Raw genomic sequence first — 23112 nt, forward strand, 5'->3', positions numbered from 1 at the left:
CTGACCATCACACCACCGCATAAAATAGACAACAAAGTTAAATAAAAACACACTTTTATTATAGAAATGTATAGATTTTATGTGTTTAACTCGATACCAAAGATCGAAATGCTCCATTACTTGGCCAAACGTGGAAAACAGTTATTGGGAAATTACCATACTGTGTAAAGTGATGTTAAATTGTAATGTTACGCAGAATCTAGACATCATATTGTGATTGTGTATTGAGGGAATGTGCTTGTGACAGTTTGTAGTGTGTACTACTCTTTTAATCTGACTGTAAATAGCCAAAATACTCCTAGCAGCAACTGGACCATTAGAACGTGAGCTACTGCCAGCTGCTACCTCTTCATGTTGTGTGCATCAGCCTAACCTAACGTGCATCAGTCACGATAGGTTCCAGATCAAGGTCTGTTAATTAAACTTTGACTGATATGGACGTGCTTATATGTAACGGCAGCATGTTATATGATATAAACGTGCACAAGTGAGGCATCAGAAATGAACAAAAGCTTTTGTTTTTTGTCATATATATAAAATATTTCTAAATTTTATGCTCCAGTTGTTATTCTTACATTACTTTTAGCAGGTTGAAAGGTGTGTTTGTGTTTCTTTGTCATGAAACATCCTCTGTTGCACACAGTGTTGTTTTAGTGAACTGACACCATTGCACTCGCTCTTCCCCACCCATGGGAGGTCAGAAACCTGCCTGGTCCTCACCCTCTCTCTCTGTCCTACCGCCACTCTCTCTCTCTCTCACACACACACACACACACATATGGAAGGACATCCATTGTTGTAATGCATACACAACTATGTGCCTAACCCTAAGTCTTGGTCCTTTAAAGCGGTGTGAGGACAGGTCCGTCAAGTGTCCTCACTCCAGTGCTCTAAAACTCTGACTGGTCCCCACAAAGATAGGTGTACTGTAGTGCTTACACACACAGGAAGCAAATCAGCAGCTGGCTGTTTGATGGTCTAATTTAAACCAGTGGATATTTGTGAGCCATTTCAATCCCCTGACATTTGTGCATTCATGTGTGGACACAGGGGAATAATGAAGATAGTTCCTTTATGTGAGTGATGGATAGTTTTCCTGTTTTGATGCTGAAATATTACTTTAAATATTTACTTTTCCATTTTATTACAAGGATAGTCATTGATGGCATGAATGCCAAAAATGGAAGCACCATACTTTTTACCTGTGAATCACATTTCATGGTAATACACACAATCAGGGTGTATTTACACCAAACTCAAGTCTACCACAGTACAATTATAACATGTGAGAGAATCTACACCATTTTGTTTTCAGTCTGTTTTAGTCGGACTTGGTTATATTTAATTTGCCGTAATGCAAGATGCCATCTGATAAAATGTGTTCAGATCAATCACACCATTTAAAAGAGTTCAAATTCTCACCCAGGCCTAATTATCACCTAATAGCTGAAGTGACAACAAAGAAGGAATTGTTATCACTTTTCCTTCTGTTAGCCCAAGCCACAAATGGAGGGGCCTCTGCAGATGGTAATGAAGGGTTTGTGTGGCTGAAAATCAATCAGGTGTTAAATTCCTTAAACTTTTCGTTTAGATATAACACCAACCTCTTTTTTGGCTTAGCACAGAATTTGTCTTCATTTTCATGAAGACCATGTTGGATATTCTTTTGGGTATTCATCAGACACAGATCAAAGATTTGTAGTCTGTTTTGCCTGTATGCTCACAACAGGTTCATTTGTTTAGCCAGTGACCTGCTACCCAAAACCTATTAAATCAATAGATTAAAAACACGCCTTGCTGTGTGATGTTAAAGACTTGAATACGTTCATGCACACATAGACATACAAACACAAGCAGCATGGAAGGTTAGCTTATCTTTGATGTACACCGATTGACAAAGAGACTCCCTCCTATCAAAGGATTACAAATAAACTCCACTGTAAAAGACTGATGCACAAAGGGTGGCCTGTTTGTGTTTGTTTAGAAATAAAAGTCTGTTGTGAATTTGTAGATTGTGTTTCTGCTTTTGATCTTGATGCCTGTTCTGTTGTAGCAGAATTTGTTTAGAGATTCTTCCCAGTTTAAGAGCGAGACATATTTAGCATGAATAGCGGACGGCGCACTGAATCGGGCTGCGGTGTAGGCCGGACCACAAGCAAATTGCCGTGCCTTTTTTAGTCCCATCTTCGCTGATGCGGTACTTCCTCAGGGCTTTTGTCTTCAGTTTGGGGCACAGCTGTCAGGCCAAGGTGCTATCCACGCTCCCCTCCCAAAAACCTCAGGCCACGCGCCACTGCACCCCAAACACTAAATAGGAGCATTAGACACACCGTGTTAAGGGCTGCTGGTGTTTGAGCTGTGGCTTTTGGGTGCTTGTCTTGTCCCATGGCCAGAGACATGTGCATTATCACGCAGACGACACTCACAGCTGCACACCAAACTTATCCTATGCACCGTACCCTTCTGTAAGACAATAGGTTTGCTCAGTTGTGTTAAATGTCTATTGTCGTATTGCTGACTTCTGCTGGGTCTGGTGGTCACTGACCCCTCTCCATCCTTTAATTTTCTCCCCGCCCAGCTACAGATCCGCTCTTTTGCGAAAATGGCCACAAGGCCCATCTATCTACCAATACGTAGTGTTGCAGATTTTGATTATGCACCGCTGGCATCACACCTCAGCAGGATATATCCAAACATGAAAATTAATTCACAGCTAAATGCTACTATATGCAGTCTGTGAGTGGAGGGGAGAGGGGGAAATCAAACACAGGTTTACACTAGTGAACAGTCTCAGCATTCAGAAAGAGAGCCTAAAGGCAGACGGAGAAGGCAGTGTTCATTAATGTGCAAAGCAAATGAAACAGTTAGCCCTGCACCCTTCCAAACAACACGCACACATGCATAGATGGAAAAGTACAAAGTCATTTCAATCGGGGGAAGAGCCCTCTGATTGCAGGGTATTTTTCAACTGGTGTAAAAATTGACCTAAATAAAACAGATGTAAAATACTCCTTGAGCTGCTTAAAAAATCAAGTTAATGAAGAAGAAGGAGAATAAAATCAGCATAATGAGCTGAAATTGTAAACAGAGCCTCACTCACAGGAGAGCCTACAGTCCATTGATTAATCTGAAATTAAAAAGTTTGGAGAAGCAAGCTGCCGATAATACAAACTTCTTGCCTCAAAAGCTTGAGGGCTGCTGTCCACTAACCTAACTCAACGTTTAAGAAATGACTAACTTGAAGCTTTCAAGTACTTCAAATCATTGGTTTTCTAAAGAAGGAACATCCTTCTTTCAGTTTGATGCATTCATTCGATCCACGGTATTCTATCATGGTGACTTTTTAGCTGCAGCTATAACATCCTTTTTAGACCGTCTCTTATGAACCTAGGCATGAAAGTACTTGGGCATGACTTTGTCTCAGAGCAATGCAAATGGAATTGCCCCCTGATGGTTTGGAATGCACCCAGCTGGCCTTTAAAAGGTGATAATTGGAAAATACAGGATGAAGCCACAGTCAAAGTGGGGACCTTGTGTTAGACGGACTTAGCCATAGCAAAGATAGAGGACAGAGAACAAGGGAGATGTACAAGGAGATATGAAGAGAAAGAATCAAATACATGTCTGTGTTTTTGATAAGACTGCTCATACGCAACAGAATCCTTGCTTCCTCCCATTAAAACACATCTTTCTTTAACCTGAAGCATCATAATATGGTTGCTAATGGTGTCAAAAGACAAGAAACTCACTGCTGATTTGCAGATAACGACCAAATGCAGGTTTGTGCCAGAGCCATAACCTCTTTCACACAACCTGGTCAGGGGTGTTGTGTTTTTATTGCTCTTTGTTGTTGTGTGTAAAATGGACAGGAGCAGGACAGCTGCCTCTGAGCTGATGGTGGAGGTTGTGCTAAAATGATGTCTGTGTGAAAGGGCGAGCATGCTTTTCTTCCTGGTCAGCGTTGTAGTGTGATCTTTATGTGAAATGTCTCGTGTCATTGGGCTCCCGATTTTTTTATTTTTGCCCCAGGAGCACTATTCAGAAGTTGGCACACAGTTTTGCTTTCTTACTCTCCTGTAGACACTAAAAGCTTGTTGAAAAAGGAGTGGAGATGCTTTGTGGACAGTGCATGCTGTCATTATGTTGGGATCTTAGACACATTTAACACTTTTACAGTATTGATGTCGTTAAGCAGTGCAAATACATTTAATGACCGTTGCAGGCCTAGAGTGAAAACATGGGGCTCAGTGATATGGATTGTGACTTATTGGATTTACTGTGCTATTACTCCATTTAATTTCCATCTCTGTTATTAGATTTTGTGTTGATGTGTGGTCACATCACAGCAGTCCATATGAAGTTCAGATTTATTGAGGAATCCACTGAGCGCAAGTTAAAATGCACGTCCATACTACTTTCTAAAGCCTGACACAGCATTCCTTTACTTCTCAGGAAGGAAGTGGAGTGGGAAGGTCAGGAGGCCTGTACAGGAGCTCTTCCTTTTACAAGGGAACATTCAAAGCATTTCTTCAGTCCTCTCCTTGTGTTAGTCTAACCTAGTGTAATCCCGTGCATCCGGTCTCCATTACTGTGTTCTCTTCCGAGTGAATGTGACTGTGATAAGGCCCTTTTGAAGTCCAGCTTTTTACTACAGGAGCTAAAGAACAAGCAACACCCAGCAGACAGCTGCTAAAATTAAGAGAAAACTCAGCCAGCTCACTTTATCTGAATGTTGAGTCTGCATAGAAGCGTTAAAGAATGATTTATTTTCTCAATCTTTTATGTGACCAGAAATAACCTCACCTGTGACTGTATTTGTTTGGATTAATACAAATTTTCCATAGCATAACATTTCAGTGACGCTTTGATCGTTAGGCCGCGCTCCAGTCAAAACAGTCTGCGGCGTGTCAGCCGTCATAACCCGTGTCAATCAGCAGACATTTCCAGTAACAGAATGCCAACACCCATTCTGTGCTGTTCAGGAAAACCTGTCACTGACTCCAAATGGAATCTTCTTAATGACTTCCTGTACCTGATGCCTGCTATCGCTATCTGGAGGCCAGCAATGGACCAGTTTGACACTTTTGACCTTGATATTACAGTATGTATCTGTTGTGTGCACTTTTTTTGTGAGTGGAGGCAGAAATCACTATTTGCAGAATCAGAGTCCACTGCTTTTCAGTCTTTCATGGGATGAAGAGGAATCATTGAGAATTTATCACATGTGAAAAGTGTGTTAAAGGGTGAGAGCTGTGCCCTTATGGTGGAGAAACAGCCATGATGGGAGCTCTTCTTACCCAGGTGTGGCTCTGGACATACCTAGATCTCGTCTCATGCCCCGTCTCCAGTGGACTGAGCATGGTCAGTGATCAAGCACAGGCGTAATGATGTTTGTAGCACTGTTAATTTAAGCAAAAAAGACTTGCCTTTTGCATCATATCCTGTCTCTTACATGCTTTACCCAGATGTCACCCTTGGCCTAGACCTGCCATCAATTTTCCAAATCTGCTTATTAGCAGTCCATGCTGCCAAGGGCCAACACAGATAGTCAAACAACCATTCACACTCACACCTATGAAAAATGTAGAGTCTTTGGAACATGGGAGGAAGCTGTAGTACCCGGTGAAAACCACAGGGACACAGGGAGAACATGCAAACTCCATACAGGAAGCCCCTCCCTCCCTGAATAGGAGCATCTCTGGACATTGCTTTAAGTTGGTTAGGCTATAACAACTTTCAGTTGGCACTAACAGATATCTATTAAACAAGTATAGTCATGAAAAGTTGAAATTTTTGATATCATATTCTGAAAATAACACGTAACCATTAATTCCAATTGCGTCTTCTTGACCCTTTGTTTACCTCCTGAAATCATGAGGTTTTATTTGAACCCTTTAGCTCTGCTGTTTTTATATTACCTGCGTTTAATGAGTTACACAAATTCAAAATGTGACTGAGTTTAGTTTCCATGATCCTCCCAGTGAGGGAAGGAAGGGGCAGGGGCTGTTGCCCACCCACACCACACCCTTAATGGAGAAATAGGCCAAGGTAGGGTCCCGCTCTTTGCATGTCACTTTCCACATTTTTGGCAGGGTTTTTGTTTACGTTTTTTTAATGTTTCATCTGCCAACACGTCATTATTACATGCGCCATCTTTTTTTTTTCAACTGTACACTTGAGAAAAATATTGATTAACAGTAAATCCTAAATCTTACAACACACGCATTAATAAAAAAAGGTAATCCTCTGTCTGAACTTAGTTTGCCCATAAACAAGTTGTTGATGTAACACATGTAATATTTATAACAAGACAAGCGAAGTAGAAGTAATCGGATAAAACAATAAAAACATTTGAAAGAGAATACAAAACGACTCTAAACGTGGTGGCAGCAGGAGTCAAATCAGGAGTAATATCCACAGACTAACAAGCTAACAGGCTCACAGGCACCGAGCCTACAGTCTGGTACATGAACAAATCTGATGAGCAGAAAGCTCTCGAGCAGCCTGTTTTGTGTCATTCAGATTACAAGCTGCAGTCTGGCAGCAAAGAGTATGTATGAGAGCTGGTACTGGCATCCGTTGGTCAAGTATAAGGATTTGTCTGGAGTAATTGAACAGTCACAGCAATGAGTTCCTACAGCTACACAACGGTGCTAAAAACATGCATCATTTATCATCGTGCACTAATTAAACTAAGCTTAGCTTAACTTAACTCCTCCGTAGATTTCTGACTATTAAGTGGTTTAAATACTTAAATTAACAGCTGGCGTTAAGTTCGGTAAAAGCTGTCAGTGAGAGAAGTGCAGACTCAAAACATCCTGAATGTGGAGTGTGAATATGATGGGTAGTAATTCTGGTTGGTGGCATCCCAGCATCACATTAGATTCACCATTTCTCTCCTCCTTTTGCACATGGCACTGCTGTTTACAAAATTCATGTTGCTTCCTTCCGGCCTATTGTCTTTGAACTGATCCTTTTGTATTCGTTTATCTGAGTTTATCGTTGATAGTATCTTCAAATGTGTAACTTTTTTTTTTTTAAAAGCGACTTGTCACACCTGAATTGTTATTCTGTGTACAGTCTACATTATTGTAACAGTGCTGTCAAACAGTTGTGGTCTGTGGGAGCACTGGAACACCATGAAACACAGGCAGTGTTTGTGGAGCTCTTGCACTTTCATGGGGCTCACTGACTCATCAGTGGCTGTGTTGCGGTGAAAGCTGGTACAAGAATTCTCTCCATGTGGTGCACAACACCCGCAGAACACAGAGCTCTGACAATCTCACAATCCCAGTTTCCTATTTGCATCACAGCTTTTTTTGCGACGGGAAATGTGTCGTCGATTTAATGATGTGGGTCTGTGTGTGTGTGGAGAAAGTGTGTCTCACATCGGCTACAACAAAATTTTTATGCGAGGATTACGTTTGGCTACAACTCACCTTTACATGAGTTAATAATTGAGTTAGGAGGAAAGACAAACTTCCAGTGCTTAATATTTTGTTGTGCATTTCTTATGAAGTGTAACCAGATGTTAAGGTTAATCCAAAATGTATAGCGTACCTTATTAAATGCAGGGTCCCATGGACGGACTAGAGGGGCTTTCAGCTTACAATCCTTTTTATGTGGGGTGTGGGGAGGGGCTGTGGGCTGCTATGGGGGGTTGTGGCCTATATAATACTTCCATGGTTTTGGCAGTCAGATTTTCAAGAAACTTCCTGGTGTGTCAGGATCAATCAGGCCTAAGCCAGTCTTAATTAAATGCTTGGGGCTGGGCAGAAGTCGAGGGCAAAAGGCATCCCTGTTGGTTAAAAGAATGAAGCGTCTGTCATTACAACACTATGGGGAGCATCAGCTTTATTACTTAAAATTCCTCTCTTAAAAAAGTCTGTAGTTCAATGCTGACAGAAACAAATGATAATTTATCTACTTCTTGGTCAGGAAGAAATGAGGACGATAAAGCAGCGCTCTGGTGGTAAATAGTCCATCAATATTTTTGACTGATTTATTAGTAATAGTAGAGTTAAATTAATAGGCTGGTCATGTTTGTTCTGCCATCCTTTGACTCCCTAAAATTGACAGTCTGAGCTGATTATTTAAGTGCACATCTCTTCACTCACATGTTGTGATGAGGCAGGGCTAAACCACAAGCATTCGACCGTGAAAAAGAAATGTTGTGAAAAGCTCGACTCACAGTAAATTTTACATTAAGTGAATCGGCTTCCATAGGTCTTGGCTGCTGAAGCAGTTTAATTTGCATGCTTATGCACTGATGCAGACGTAAAACAAATGCAGTTATTAAATTCAACCACTTGGGGGCACAGGCAACTTACAGGGAAGGGCTTTGGAGCTTGGAGCAGAGAGTGTGAGTGTTGTGCATTGGAGGGGGGGTGGGGGGTTCATTAATTAAATGGAATATGATCCAAAAGTCTCTATGCTCACTCATGACACATCATGCCACACACGAAAGAAAATAAGACCAATGCCACAGATGTCCCTTTTTTCTCCGTCCTGTGTTTCTCTGGTTATAATTTCCCTCCAAATCCAAACGTCAGACAGACAACGCCTTAGTATGTTTTGGTCTCCTGAGTGGATCTTTCCAGTGCACCCATCTGTCATTTTTTTTTTTTTGTCCCCTCTGAGGTCCGAGGAGGGGGTATGAGGGCGTGTGTTTGTGTCTGGGCCCAGGTGGGGGGATTGGGTGGGGGGGCAAGGAAGGGACCAGACGCATATCACATCGCAGGCCAAATATCCCAATAGTCTGATCTACCTTCTGATCTACTGTCCCAGTCATATCCCATATCCAGGACTCATTCAGGCCCAGATTGTCGTTTGTACTAGTCGTTAAAGTGCTATTTAAGTTTCAAGCTGTTCTTGGTTCCTGCTTTTCTTTGACCAACACTACCAGCTTTATACTTTTAATCTTACATCCATGAATATGTGCTTCAACTGTGTGTGTGTGTGTGTGTGTGTGGGGGGGGGGGGAAATCCTTGTTGTGACGCTTTGATGATGATGTTTGACATCGTGCAGTAACATTATCTATTATTAAATTGGACTCTGTGCCATTTGTGAGCTCGTGAGAAGTGTTCTCACCTGCAGAACTAATTCTGCTAATGCATTCATATCATGGAGGGTTATGTAACAGTGCTAGCTGGGATGGAAAGTGCAGCCACCTTGCCAGTCTTAATGCATTCAGGCTCCACAGTGTCAGATGGCCCCAGTGATCCAGGGGGCTCAAGATGGCAATGCTGTTTAGCCGTCCGGATGTGTGTGTCTGTGTGCAGACTATAATATGTGTCTTTGTGCTGCAGTGTTTGTTAGATTAGGCTGGGATATGTGTGTCCATATGGTTCAGTGGCGACACATTTGATTCCTCGTGGCCTTGTGCCAAAGGTGTGTAACAGAGTGTGTGTCACTGTTTATTACACAGAACCATGTGTTTGTTTACCCAAACGGGCCTATTTTGGTCATGTGACCGGCGTGTGCCCATGTGACTATCATTTAAGGTGGGTGGATGATCTTACCCATGAGAGTGTGTCAGAGGAACCTGGTCTGTTCTGTCATTGGTTGAGAGTGCAGCTTAAAAGTAAATGCCAATCAATCCTCCCTCTCTCTCTCTCTCTCTCTTTTCCCCCCTGGTCACACACACACACACACACACACACAGAGTGACATGAGTTGTGGAGAAAGCTCCCCTCCTCTCCTCCGCCTCTTTTCTCTCATGCACTGTAATCCTGACACCAAAAACCGCCCCTCAGAGAACAAGTGTCAGCCTCAGAATAGAGTGTGCAGTCAACTCCCTCTGCTTTTTTCCCCCCTTCTGGTTAGCATGTTACAGAGTGCTAATGTTGATGGAGGTGACAATTAACTATACAATGATCACAGTGATGCTGCTTGTACTGCTGCCTTACAGCCTCGCTAAAGAGATAAGTAACTGATCTCAACACGACGGGGACTGGGCAGATGACAGATAAGCACATAAAGGCGCAGTTACTTTGGTGAACATAGTGTAAGCCTGCCTACCAGATGTGCTGCATATTTGACTTGCTAATATCAGCAGACTATTGATAGTTCTACTCAAAGCTTTGGACCCTAATAGAGCTTGCATCATTTTGAGGGATAATGATTACATATCATATGTACATAAGACGGTTCTTTGAAATTAAGATTTAATCTGATACTGTAGGGAAATGTTGCATTAACATTTAAAGTAAATGTACACATATTCTGTGCTGTGCCTCTCTTCGTTCACACAGGCGCCCCTAAAACTGCAGTACAACCTGAGATATTGACCACGTAGCAGCCCCCACTGTCAGGTGTGAAACAGCTCGGAGATATTTGCATTAAATAAATGAGAATTTCTCTCATGTCCAGCCCTGCTGCGGCCAAAGGTTTACTGTCGCAGATGCATGCTCCATCTGGCCCTGTTCTCCTCATCTCCAGTCTGTTCAGAGGAACGCTGTCGTGTTTGTGCATCATATTTAGCTTCAGCAGAAGAATGAAGAATAACATTCTTTAAAGAAGTCTCGTTGGACTGAGCTGTCGGAGCAGTAAGTTATACGGGAGGGGGTCAAGTGGTGTCCCTGTCCTGAGCAAACGTGGACATGATGACAGCCCATGTGATGAAAAATCTCCACGAGAACCGTGTCGTCTTGCCGCCAGCCTCCCCACCTCTCCACCACCAGCACCCCCCAACTCCTCAGCCCAGGGCTGTGATCCTGCATCGCCAGCATAATGAAGCCATATAAGCCTGTTATTTGCTGCTTTACGGCTTGTTTTATGAAGGTGAGCTGACATGTAGCTCCCAGAATGGTTCCTGCCACTTTAACAGACAGCATTACCAAGAGAAAAGGAGCCGTGAGGAGGGAGGGCAGAGAAGACTGGAGAATGTGTTGGGCCCTTTATGTTAGTCCTGCCAGGGCTTTGATGGGTAGAGGTCTGGCTGCAGGCTATCACTGGTACATTTTACGTCTTCCACCTTTTGTCGGGGGAGGGGGGGCATTATTGACGTTTGACCTATGTTACTACTCCCTCCTCCTCTTCACTAATCAATTACCACATCGATCCATTAATCAGACAGGGTGATGGCCAGTGAAAGGGCCCATGGGTATGTGTGAAGAATTGTGGGATAGGCCCCAGGCTATCGCGGAGGAGGGACTTCACCTGTGGAGTGCACTGTAAAGACTTTTGACCCTTAATGTAGAAGTGATCCACTTTTCTCCACATGCAATTTGCATGAAAAGAATTTACGAATGACACTTAAATTGCATCTTCATCATGCGTTTATATCTATATATTAAATTAAAGGTACGTAGATACATACACACAGCTGTGTTGTTGAAAAGTATATTTATTTCCCACAGTGTAGTGAAGTAAATGACAAAAAAAAAAGAAGCGCGTTCTCAGCCTGGAAGTCATCGGAGTGAAAATCGGCAGGAAGTGTTCTTATTAACAAAGCATTATTTAGTATGACACATTGGCTGAAATATCAGCAGCCATTATGCTGTGTCACTAAAAAACAAGAATGAGAGCAAACATGTTTTTGTTTCGTCTGACTGTTTCCATGGAGGTTAGGCAGCAGCATAATTGTGCTTAGGGCACAAACAGAAACAGATCAGACACACAGAAAGCCAACAGATCAAAACGGAAGCTGCGGGAGCGGAACCCACCACGCTTTGATTAGGTTGGGTTTGGTTTTGGTTTGGTGTCTGCAGACTAAAGCCATCACCCCAGTCTGTCTCTGTCCTTGCCAAGTTGTTTGCCAAAACGCAGAATGATTTGGGAAAGAAAGTTAAAGAGAGAAAAGCTGTGGGCTGTTTGAGCCCACCACCCCCCTTCAGCCTGACCACGGTCCAGCCGACAGTCACCCAGCTCTTGTGGGTTTAGTGAATTGAGAAGACACTTCTTGTGTGGATTTTTCAATTCTTCAACATGTCATTTGGCTGGGAGTGCTATTGTCCCCTGCCCCTTTTCTCCCTGCTCCTTCTGCCGAGACGAGTCGTGTCATCCCCTCGTGATCAGCACTTTTGTTGCCTTTGTTTTTGGCCCTACCTCAGAAGTCCATCTTGTCTTTTATGTCCCTGCCTTTCATGCATAAGGGAACAGTTGTGGCCTGTTGTGGGGCTGTTCCACTGCATTTCCACCAGTGGGGTTTCCTTTCATTCTCTTCAGAGTACTACAATGGGGCTCTGAAGGCCTGAATGGCCAATGCAGAGTGCACAATCCTACAGAGCCCGCTCATTTTGTTTTGCCAGAGTCAATAAAAATGCTAAGTTAAAAGCTAACCCCCTTATGCCCTCCTCGAATGGAGCGACTTGTTTGACCTTTTTAAGCTCCCCTCTCAATTAACTTTTAATGATAAATTCATAGATTCTTCTTTCTTAACTGTCATCCTACATTATTCTCTTACATTTTACCATTTTATCGGTTACACAAAAATCAATACTGACTTGAATTGATTTATCGAGTTGTCCGTGACAGATGGAGGGAAAGAAAGTGAGTTTAGCCATTAAAACTAGCCTGAAAGTCGTCTATATGTCCTTTATTTGTTTTGACTTTTTCTTGTCCTGAGACCATTACATTAAGACGTCTCCTTTCTCTTAAGAAGGAGATGGATTCAACTAGTTTTATGTGAAGGGATGAAGGATGAAAAAAAGGCTGCTGTCGTCTCTTAGCATTACAGCAGAGACCTTGCATAAAAGCATTGTGTGCCGAATTGTGAGCTGCAAGAAAGCCGGGGACTTTGAGGGGGGATTACAGGTAGACAGACATTGGCTGCTGAAGATAACTGCCATGACTTCGTCCTCATTGTGTAGATTAAGGCATAAAACCCAAACTAATGAGACTGGAAAGGGGAGAAGGCATGGATGGGAGGATGAGTAAGGGCTTTTGTTGATGGTGAGGGACACTGTCACTGGAATGGGCATTTTAAAGCAGGGTTAGAAAGCCTTGGAGCCACTGACGATATAACGGTACAGTCCATACAGACATCATCGATAAAATGTAAGCATGTACAGTTACGCTATTGTCTTGGTAAAGAAAAGAGGCCAGCCGTCGGTAAACTCTGCAACCCCCAGCTGATCTAATCTGGTGGGGAACGGATTGCTCACCCTGAGCTCCAACTTGCTGGAGGGCAACCAAAGAAAGCAGGGGGCAGAAAAGTAGAAGAGAAGTGTTTGATTCTTTCCTCTCCCTGTCTTGGGTGTCTCTGGTTAATTTTTCAACATTTCTCTGCCATCCAGTTGTGTCCTCAGTCCTGAGGCAGTGTGAAAAAAAAAAAACCCCACATACACATACAGCGTCATGCTGGGAAGAGGACCGTGTGCAGGGAATGCTTCAGCTCTCTTTCATTCTATAAAAACAAACAAAAAAAGTGTCAGACTGGCAGGTGGACATGAAGCTAGGTAAATATTGATGACTTTTTGACCATTTTATTTCCCACCCGCAGACAGCTTTCCACAGACGGAGGGCTTGTTGATCCTTCAGCAGCATCGATTTCCTCCCTACTCTTTATTCATCTTTATTTTCAGCAAATTTAATCTGGAATCTTAAGCACCATGGACCTCAGAATGTAGTTTGCATATTAAGGAGTAGCTGATTATTGTGGGGTAGAAACACAGATCTTTAATTTTGTGCATTTTAGACACAGCTTCTGCCTGCGCCGCCATGCTGGAGATAATTGTGGAAATCTACATATTGAGAGGGAGGCTGACATCAGGGTCTGTTTTGGAGTGGTCCTCTTGTTATCTACTGTAATTCATGTGGTAGGATGAATATTACCACCTGAATTAGGCTATTATGCTGCCATGTGGAGGCCAGTAGAGTCACAAAAAACCGTGATAGTCATGTCATGATAATGAGGCAATTATTATACAGGCTATCCATAACCCAATATTGACCGTAATCAGAGGCCTGAAATTGTTTTGTCACATACGTAATCTCAAATTGAGTATTTATCAACTTCAACTTCTAAACTGGTGAGAGGTGAACTGAAGAACTTTATGTTTTTATACTCAGAATCAAGAAAAAAATACTTCATCCATCATTCAACTCAAAGAATTAAGTAGAAATCAATGAATTCTATTTTTAAAAATATTAAAAAATGTCACAAATTACAAATATCAGTCCACAATTTACCACAAACAGTCTTCTAAGCAATGTTTTTTTTTACCTGGTTGGATGGGGGTCTCCATTGGCAAACCCCAGTCCCATTCCACATCACCTTCTTCTAGACCCAGTAAGTAATTAGCTTGATCATGATCCTCGACATGTTCAGCCACTAAAATCCACAAACACATGTGCTATATACATGTCACCTTGAGAGTCATATGTCAGCACCTGTCTGGATTGAATAATGGAGGATTTAAAAAATAAGGAGATGAAAATGGAAAAACGTAGTAAGATGGCTACATGAGAGTGGAGAAGATAAGATGTGTAGTTCAAGGATGTGTGGTTCAAGGTGGATTTATTGTAGTTTGGCAGCACAGAGGCTCTGGCAGTGATTGTCAGATCATCAGAGGCTGCTCTGTTGGATTGAAGATCAGTTGCATGTGAACTGCTTTGTCCAAGACACTGTCCGGTGTCAGAGCAAGACACAAATCTGCATGTAAAACACTGTCTGGAGAACTGAAAGTTTTTACCAGCTCTCCAAATACTGTGCGACACGCTGTATAGAGTTGACTTGGGAACTAATTTAACTGCAGCGCTCGTCGTCCTCCTTCTTTCAGTGGCACTGCTGCAAGCCTGGGTCTGCAGCCGCGCCTCTGCTAATAAGAACCAGTCCCAGCCAGCACCATATAATCCCACTAACACACCACTCACCTCTGATCTCAGACCAGTAAACATAGTCACTGTGGCCAAGTCCAACCACTTCACAGCTGCTATACGGCCACACAGCCCTGTGTTATCATAGCCCTTCATGTAACAAATGAAAAGAAACAGAGCGACGGGGAAAAGGAGTTGGTAACACAGGTGCAGATGGTACTTTGGGGACTGTTTAAGTATATAGAACACATGTGTATGTATTAATCTAATAATGGGAAAACAACAACCAGATGTGCAGAGACAGAAATATATAAATTGCATCTAGAAAGGGAAGTTTTATTTTGTTTTTTAGGTCCTAAAATGGAATGAAAATAATTTAAAAAAGCATTTATGTTTAGATGGTAAACACTGCTTCCACAGGGTTACAATTTTTTTTTAATTAAGGTATACAGATCAATAAAAAGACAATAGATGTCAACTGTGACTAAACGGAGGGAAAGAGTTAAAAAAAACTGTTATTTAGTTGTGGTCTTGTGCTGTTGTGGTCGTAGCGAACTGGCCTGTTCTGGTATTATCACTTAAGTTACCAGTTTACTGTGAACTGAGACCTCCTGAGAGCTTTTAAAGAGTAGAAAAAGGTAGACCGTTGGAAGAGAAATGCTGATTTTCGTCCTCCGTCATTGACCTCTGCTTCTGTGCCATCTCTCGCCAAGATCAAGGCAACTCTGCTCCCTTCCCTCACTTTCATTTCCTCACATTTATAATGAAACCTACTCTTAAATTACAGTCATGTTTTTTGTAGTTAAATTATATTATAATATATTTGCCTTTAAGTGGGCACTTAGTGTGGTTTTTTAACAATTCCCCCTGAGCAGTATGAACAGAATAGACTTCATTTAGGTCTCCACAGCCCCCCCTTTGCACCCTACCTCTCTGTACTCCCACCCTTCTTCTTGTAGCCACTCTTTTTCTTTCTAATTCACCTTTTTTTAATCTCTTCCCCATCAATTTGGGCCCTGTAGCTTTTTTTTTGTCTCCCAAAATTACTTTGAGCTCTACCTATTTTAACTGGCCCACAATTTGCTTGGGTTTCATTGGCTGTAGTTCTCCCTTCCAAATCGTTTCAATGCCTGGAAGCTCTAAAGTGCTGGAAGCAAGCTGAATTAGTCTTAACTGCCGTCTACAACTGCAACATCTTGGGACTGGAGGGCATGTGGAAGCATAGTTGACAGGATTAAGTGGCTATTGAAGTCACTTTAGCTCCTTTAGAGAGTAAAAGACAAGAAAGCAGAAGGGAAGGGATATCCCTTCTTTTGCTTTCATTCTCTTTGGCTTCCTCAGGCTACAAATGGCACTATCTACCAATAAGATTCCTCAAAGAAAACCCAGAGACAGCAAGTGGTGGGAACAGTCTGGTTCCCGCTGTAATTGGATGTCTGATCCTAAACATTGAGCTGATGTATAAGGACCGATTGACAAAAAGCCAGAGTGATGGGACAGTTGTGTGAGCAGGAGACGGGAGTGTTAATGCTTGTGATGTTGATGTTGGATGCCAATAATATAAGCACATTTGCTTGCAATGATTTGTTTTGTTTTTTAAAAACTGTGGTAAAATAATATCTTTTGTTGCCCTTAAGTATTTCAATTTGTTGTTGTGTGTGCCTGAATGCTGTATGCAGCTTATTTATCTTTGTTAAAAGTACAATTTAGTCAAAAGGGAGCTCTTAAAATCAAGTCTTGAATGCTATTTTAAAACATTTTTGTTCCTCTTAATATAATAATAACAATGCGCATATTGCAAACCATACTAACACCTCCCAAATTTAACTCAACAACCACCAACACCATTCACTTTCTGCCCAGCCTAGATATTCATCAGTGTAGCAACATTAGCATATGAGTAGCTCAGTGTTTGGGTGAGTTTGTTCTCAACAAAGAGTGCCAAAGCACAGGTCAGCGTCTCTCATTCATTTCAATGAACAGCTGAAGGGCAAACAGAACTCCCCAAAATGAAACGTTTCCAGACTTTCTCTCCCTTAGTCTGGAGGAGGCTGCCTGCAGTAATTTAAACACTGTAGATATTATTAATGCAGCAACAACCTTTAATTATTCATTGCCCTTAGCCCTGTATTGATACTGTGTGTGCTCTTGAGTAATATATGCACCAAAGACACGTATGCATATGCATTTATGATACCCCTGTCTGTGTGCCGTGTATATATGTGTGTGCTTATGTATGTTTTTTTTGTGTTGACAGGGAGAGCGGTTGGCTCCTACCAGTCGCAGTCTGGCAACAGTATACTGAAGCATGGCGTCATCACCATCACTCTGCGGGCTCCTCGCTGCGCTACATACCCCGCAGGGCAGTCCTCTACTGCCCCGGCAATGATGAGCGAAAATTGAAGAAACTTGCCTCGCTGGATGTGGACTGTGCCGTGTTGGACTGTGAGGATGGTGTAGCCCTCAGCAAGAAGGTAGGGTATAAATGAAACGCAGTGAAGTGATGAACAGGAACAAACGTGTGATGATTTTAATTCCACGTCCCCCTCTTTAAAGACAGGTGCTTGGTCTTAATCACAGAGAGCAAAACTTCCTAAGTGAGATGTTTAAAATAAGCACGTTTCACTCTATTGTGAGAGCATAAAAGAAGTTGTGCCCCCTATCAGAGTCATTTAAAACAAGGTGACCATGTCCCACTGGGTGAGCAGTGGGAAAGCACCAGATGCAGCAGGTTAAAAGCATTCTGCTCCTGCCTACACAACCACCCCATTGGTCCTGCTGAACTGCCCATGAAATTGTGATTGGAGAGCGGGATAAAGAAGGGGGCCCGGGCAAAAAGTTAACTAACAAAGGTTTTTAAGTCATGATAATAAAGATGATTGATCTGGCTGGAGGCTGTTCCTGTAGCAGACAAAGACAATAAGATGATGGCCTGTGTGACTGACAGGCTAAAACAGTGACCCTGCAATGGAGTTGGTGGATGTCAGAGCTTCTGTCTTTATTATGTCTTTAAAAGGAGGAAGTGTGGAGAGAGGAATGCAGCCATTCAGGCTTGAGAAGAATTCAGATGTTGGACTCTCATTGCTCTGTCAGCATGTGACAGGTCCATGACTCCATCTTACATGTATTTAAACAAAAGTACTCTGCTATACAGCCCACTTATTTCTTTCACCAACCCACTCATTTCACACACAGGCTGTTATTTCTGACCAGGAAACAATTGTGAATTTTGACGATGATTCTTTTTTCTTTCCCTATAAAGGCTTTTTTTTTTTGGTGTTAGCAATTAGCTGGTGGGTTGTAGCTCTGGTATATGCTATTAAAATAAAGGAGGAAAAATTACATTAGCTGCAGGATACTTCTTTCCCTTTTACCATGCAGAATAATGTCCCTCAGCAGGCTTACCATTCTAACTTCCACCAGTAGCACATCAAAAGCCCAATAACAGTTTCTGCAAAGTAGTGCTGTACCTCTACAGTTCCCTGCCTAATAATAATAATAATAATCCCATGACTTTCTTGCTACGTCAGCACTACTCTGTACAAAGCAGAGCACGTAACCAAACAGATTTCACTCACTTTTTCATGTCAGCCTGCAGCACAGTGTGCAAAAGTCTAGTAACCTATTATGTGTTTGCTAGGTCGTGCTGTGTAATATAAAAATTAGTTATTTACTCAATAACAAAATGCACCTTCCCTACTGGCACCCTTTCTTCACTTCCCACACTCTCTGCGTCTTTTTCCACTGTGGCAATTGGAAATCCATGGGGGTTATTGTGTAGTTATACCTTCTCTTAAGATGATATTTTTTGTCCCCCGTTGGATAAACACTGTTCCGTGTGTGTCTACGAACACCACACCACTAAGACATTTGTTGTGGATATTAATTTCCTTTGTGAAATCAGTCTGGTGTAATTGTTTTACTTTTTTTCATCTTGAAAATGTAATTTTTATTAAACAGACATAGATATTCAGGAACCTGTTTTAGGCACTAAACCATCAAATTGCATTTTTCCCAAATTTACCTAAATGCCACACTGACAAACTGTTGTGTGTTTGTAGTCATGCAGTATTTATTTATTTTAGGGAGTTCCTGTTGAGAGAAGCAAATTACTGAGTGAGGAAAAAGGAAATTTACATGTAGTATTGTTAAAAATGATGAAGACTCTTCACTCGCAAGTGGTTTGAGGCAAGAATTTCTGTTGATGTTTCGTGAGTAATTTGATAGAACAGCTACACTTCTGCTGTGATTGATACAGCAGCTATGAAGACAGCATAAAGGCCGTGTGTCTTAACAATTCTCTCTGCTTGGTGGCTCTGTTTGTCACCATCTCGGCACTACCTGACATTCTTGGCTTAATCAAAACTGGGTCAAGAGGTGGAGCCAGGCAGGCAGCTAGTGAGCCGTGACGTCACTCACCTGCCTCTCAAGGGAATTTGCATAATCAAATGCAATACATCAGGTCTTATAATGCAGTTTATGAAGGCCGAAATTATCTATAGACACACAAAAAACTGCTGTAAAATATCCTGACATGGAGGATATTTGAGATTGACAGTGTTTGGAGCCTGCCTCTAGTGGCCAGTTGAGGTAATGCAAGTTGCTGCTTACTGCTGGCTCAATTTTAATGCTTTAGGAACTTTGACCAAAAGTGCACTTTTGTGGTTTTGCCCCAGCTCTGTCTCTAATTTTGGTTCAAATCCATTTGATTGGATTAATTCTGAGGAAGCGTGTGTGTGTTCTCTTTAAACACCCTTCTGCTTTTATATAATGCATTTTTTTCTTCACTGTTAATGGCTTACAGTAAAATTGGAGCCAATTTTTGATGACTTCAGCCTCATGTTACTTTTGATGCTTTATCAAGTCGTTATGCTGAAAGCATCTGCCAGATAAATGTAATGGAAAAATATTATATGGTGGCACTTTATGCAAATCAGATGCAGAAGTGCTGGACACACTTACATCTTAATGTCTTAGTAAATCCCCCAGCTGAAATGAAAAGAGAGTTTTTGTACCCATGAAATAAATTTTGTAAACATACCCTTGTAAAAATGGTCCCCTCTAACCTGTCTTTTATTAAGTCAATCTGAGGTCTGCTCTGGGACCAGCTGATCTGTAAATGGATGAGAGATTTCGCTATTACAATGTGCGTGTGTTTGCGCTGACAAGTGTATACCCTAGCTGCGATTATATTCACCATGACAACCGCACAGTCGGCACACCGTGGGTTTGCCAAGACATGCCAGCCCTCAACAATGTCTCAGAGTCTTGTAATGCATGTCTAATGGGAGCGAAGCAAAGACCGAGCTCCCTATATGCCATTCTGAACCACTGTTTTGGTGAAGGAAGCAGCGCTTTAGGTGACATGTGAGTTTAGTTACTGGGTATGCATGGACGGGCCTTAAATGGGGCTGCTGCCCACCACCACCCTCCTATTATGTGTTCATTAATGTATTCTTTTCATTATCTTTCACCTTCACCTTAAAACAGGAAAGGATGTTCATGACAAAAAGGTACGCGACGAAGGTCAATCCACCCCCCCCACCACCCTCCTCCCCTTGAAAATTGAAATCCGGTAGTGCCTGCTTTAATTGCCTGCCACTTTGACTCCAAAAGTGTCTGCACTCCATCTTGGCAGTAATGGTGGCTGCCTAAGAGGTAGAGAGATAAGAAAGGGAGTAAAGGGTAGGAGCCACCCAGCGCTTGCTAACTGTCGCCACAGACCCAGAGGGGAGAGAATGGGGAGGAGGGAGGAGGAGTGAGGGGAGGGAAGACAAGGCTGACTGCTCTAACACTCTTACACATATCATCATATCTGTATGATCAGTGGGGTGGAGAAAGAGGGAGGGCAGGTTGAAACCCCGGAGCGGAACTGACGGCTACACCTGTCCTCTCTCCTCCTCTCTCCCTTGCCGTCTTGTTCCTTCACTGTCCCCCCTTCTCTCGCTCATCTCCCCTCTCCGGGGTCCTCAGGGTTAAGATTGTTTATCTCTCTCTCTCTCCCCCATGTTCCGTGTCTGTCTCTCAGTGCCCTTTGGTCCAGTATTCCTCCTGGTGTTTCTCTTTCTCCCTCTTTTTTCCCCACATGGGTCCCTCCATCCTCCGTGACTCCCCCCTGCCTCCCTGCCGCAGAGATTCTCTCCTAATCCCTGGAAGTTTGGAACTAATGAACTAACTGCTGAGCCGCTGCCACGGAGCTTGGTCCCAAACTATACTGTACTTCACACTCGATTTCCTCTCCAGATGGCATAGTGGCGCGGCCGACACAACAGGGAGCACCTCTCGCACACTGGCGCGCGCCTGCAAATGCACACAAGACATGCAGAATACAAACATGCGCACACACACACTCGCCTGTGAATTTAAAGTGCTGTTTGTTTGTCTGAAGGTATATAAAGCACATTTAATATAACGTCTGATACTGATCACCCCCTGCAGTAACTTTAAGAGGCCCATGTGGAAGCCAGAAAGCAGTCAGTCCTGGATCTTAGGGTTTAATGAGCACAGGCGTGTGATTAGTAACATGAAATGTTTGTTTAGCTTCGTGTAAGTGGTGTAATTTGTGTAATTTGTGTAAAGTAACTTTGTAGGGAATTGGATCCTTGAGATCAATTTGTTTACAATAGCAGTTGTGTGCCGGGAGCATGGCAGCGCAGAAAGTACACATAGAATCCTAATCATGCAAACACTCAATAACACACAATACATGAAGGGCAAAAATACCATAGAACACATGCATGAAATTTATGGTATGTTTGCACATTAAAGGCAGATTTAATGTGCAAACATATTGAAGTTGTCATAATCAAGGCAAAATATATGCATTTTTTTACATTATCAACTTAAATATTTCAGCATGTCTTCACGCAGAGGACTTTCACTCATTAGGCCTGTTTGTCCATCAGACCAAATGTTTTTCTTTTTACTAAAAGTTTGAAGTGCTTCACATCACCTCCGCTGGTGCTCCGCCTCTTTGCCCGTTATTTGAATTAACCTGGAGGTTAGGTGGACTCGGATGCTATCAACGTGACAACAGTCAAATCTTCCTGTCTTTTCACTCTGCTTTGCATGAGTGCTTTAGATAAGGAATGAGAAAATAGGTGGTTACTTTTTCATATTTTAGTTTTTAATTTACTTAAGTATGCTGCTACCCTCATGTGTCTGCTGGACTGGTTCCTTTCTGTCACTCCATCTCCCCAGTAACACCATTAATCGCTGGTCTGGAGACGGACCTTTACGCTTTCTGGCAGAATGGCACAATGTGGCGTGGATGACATTATTACAGTCTATTACCTTTGTCTGCTTGTCAGTCAATAATATGTGAGCTGTGGTGTATGCGTGAACCATGTCTGACACTAGAGATTTTTAACTTAACATAAATTATGCAGCCAACTGATATGTGACCTCAGTTCAATGCTCAGTGTGTTATTCCAGAGGACACTGAAAGATCTGCTCCTTATTTAAGTGGATTCAAATGAATAAAGACTTGACAGAAAGTGCTCCTGGGAAGTAACGTTATGAATGCTGAACACTTGTATTTAGTGTGTATTATATGTGTGCAGTGTGTGTATGTATATATGTATGTGTGTGTGTGCTTGTGTGCACCTCAGAGGACCCTGGAGACTTGAAAGAACCTCAGAGTCGGCTGCCAAGACTCACAAACGGGATGTGAGCCGCTCAGCCAGAAAATAGACCCCGACTTGGCCAGATCAGAAAGACCTTCCATTCCCAACCTTACTGTCTGTCACAGTGTATGTGTGTGTTTTAAGTGTCATGTGTCGGGTATCGATTGGAGTCCTTTGGGAGAGAACTTTCGGCGAACAAGAGGTCAGGGTGCAAAGGAGAGTGATGACAGTGTTGTGATTGCTGTTTGTTGCCTTGGAATGTGAGAGGATTAGAAACATTTTTTTAAAACAATTAATAGATTTTCTAGATTACAATCCAGCTTGTTGATCATCCTTTGAACCATCATCCCGGTAATGTTGGTTGAGGGTGAGGACTGAGGCTTTGAGGGGAAAAAAAGCTGAGACAGAGAACAGAGGGGTTCTCTCTCTCTCTCCCCCTCTCATTATCCTGTTACACTTGTGTGTTTTCACTGGCAGCCGCACCGCTCTGTGCTACGTGGGCTTTGCAATGCACCCAATGCTTGGAGAGTAACCCCAGTAGGAGGGGTGATGATGGAGAGGGGTGCAAGGAGGAGAGGAGTAGAGCAGATGTGGGAGCGCAATGCAGTGTCAGTTTCAAGAAACTGATAAATGTATAAACTTAAAAGATGCCAGAACCCTTTCAAAGTGAGTTGATAAAAGGGCTTTAACAGCAACTACGGTGGTCACTAAGATGTCAAACTAAGT

The 23112-nt window shown here is 42.5% G+C and overlaps 1 protein-coding gene across 4 annotated transcripts in view; it reads left to right on the top strand.

Annotated features, from left to right (window-relative positions):
* Positions 1–23112, top strand: part of clybl (citrate lyase beta like) — a 78742-nt gene that overhangs the window by 38956 nt on the left and 16674 nt on the right. For all 4 annotated transcript variants that reach the window (XM_028393028.1, XM_028393031.1, XM_028393030.1 and 1 more), the window contains one exon: positions 17019–17235. In XM_028393028.1, coding sequence (XP_028248829.1) covers positions 17019–17235 — 217 coding nt within the window. The remainder of the gene's footprint in view (positions 1–17018; positions 17236–23112) is intronic.

This window comes from Parambassis ranga, chromosome 21 (genome assembly GCF_900634625.1).
Source record: "Parambassis ranga chromosome 21, fParRan2.1, whole genome shotgun sequence".
NCBI classification, from domain to species: domain Eukaryota; kingdom Metazoa; phylum Chordata; class Actinopteri; family Ambassidae; genus Parambassis; species Parambassis ranga.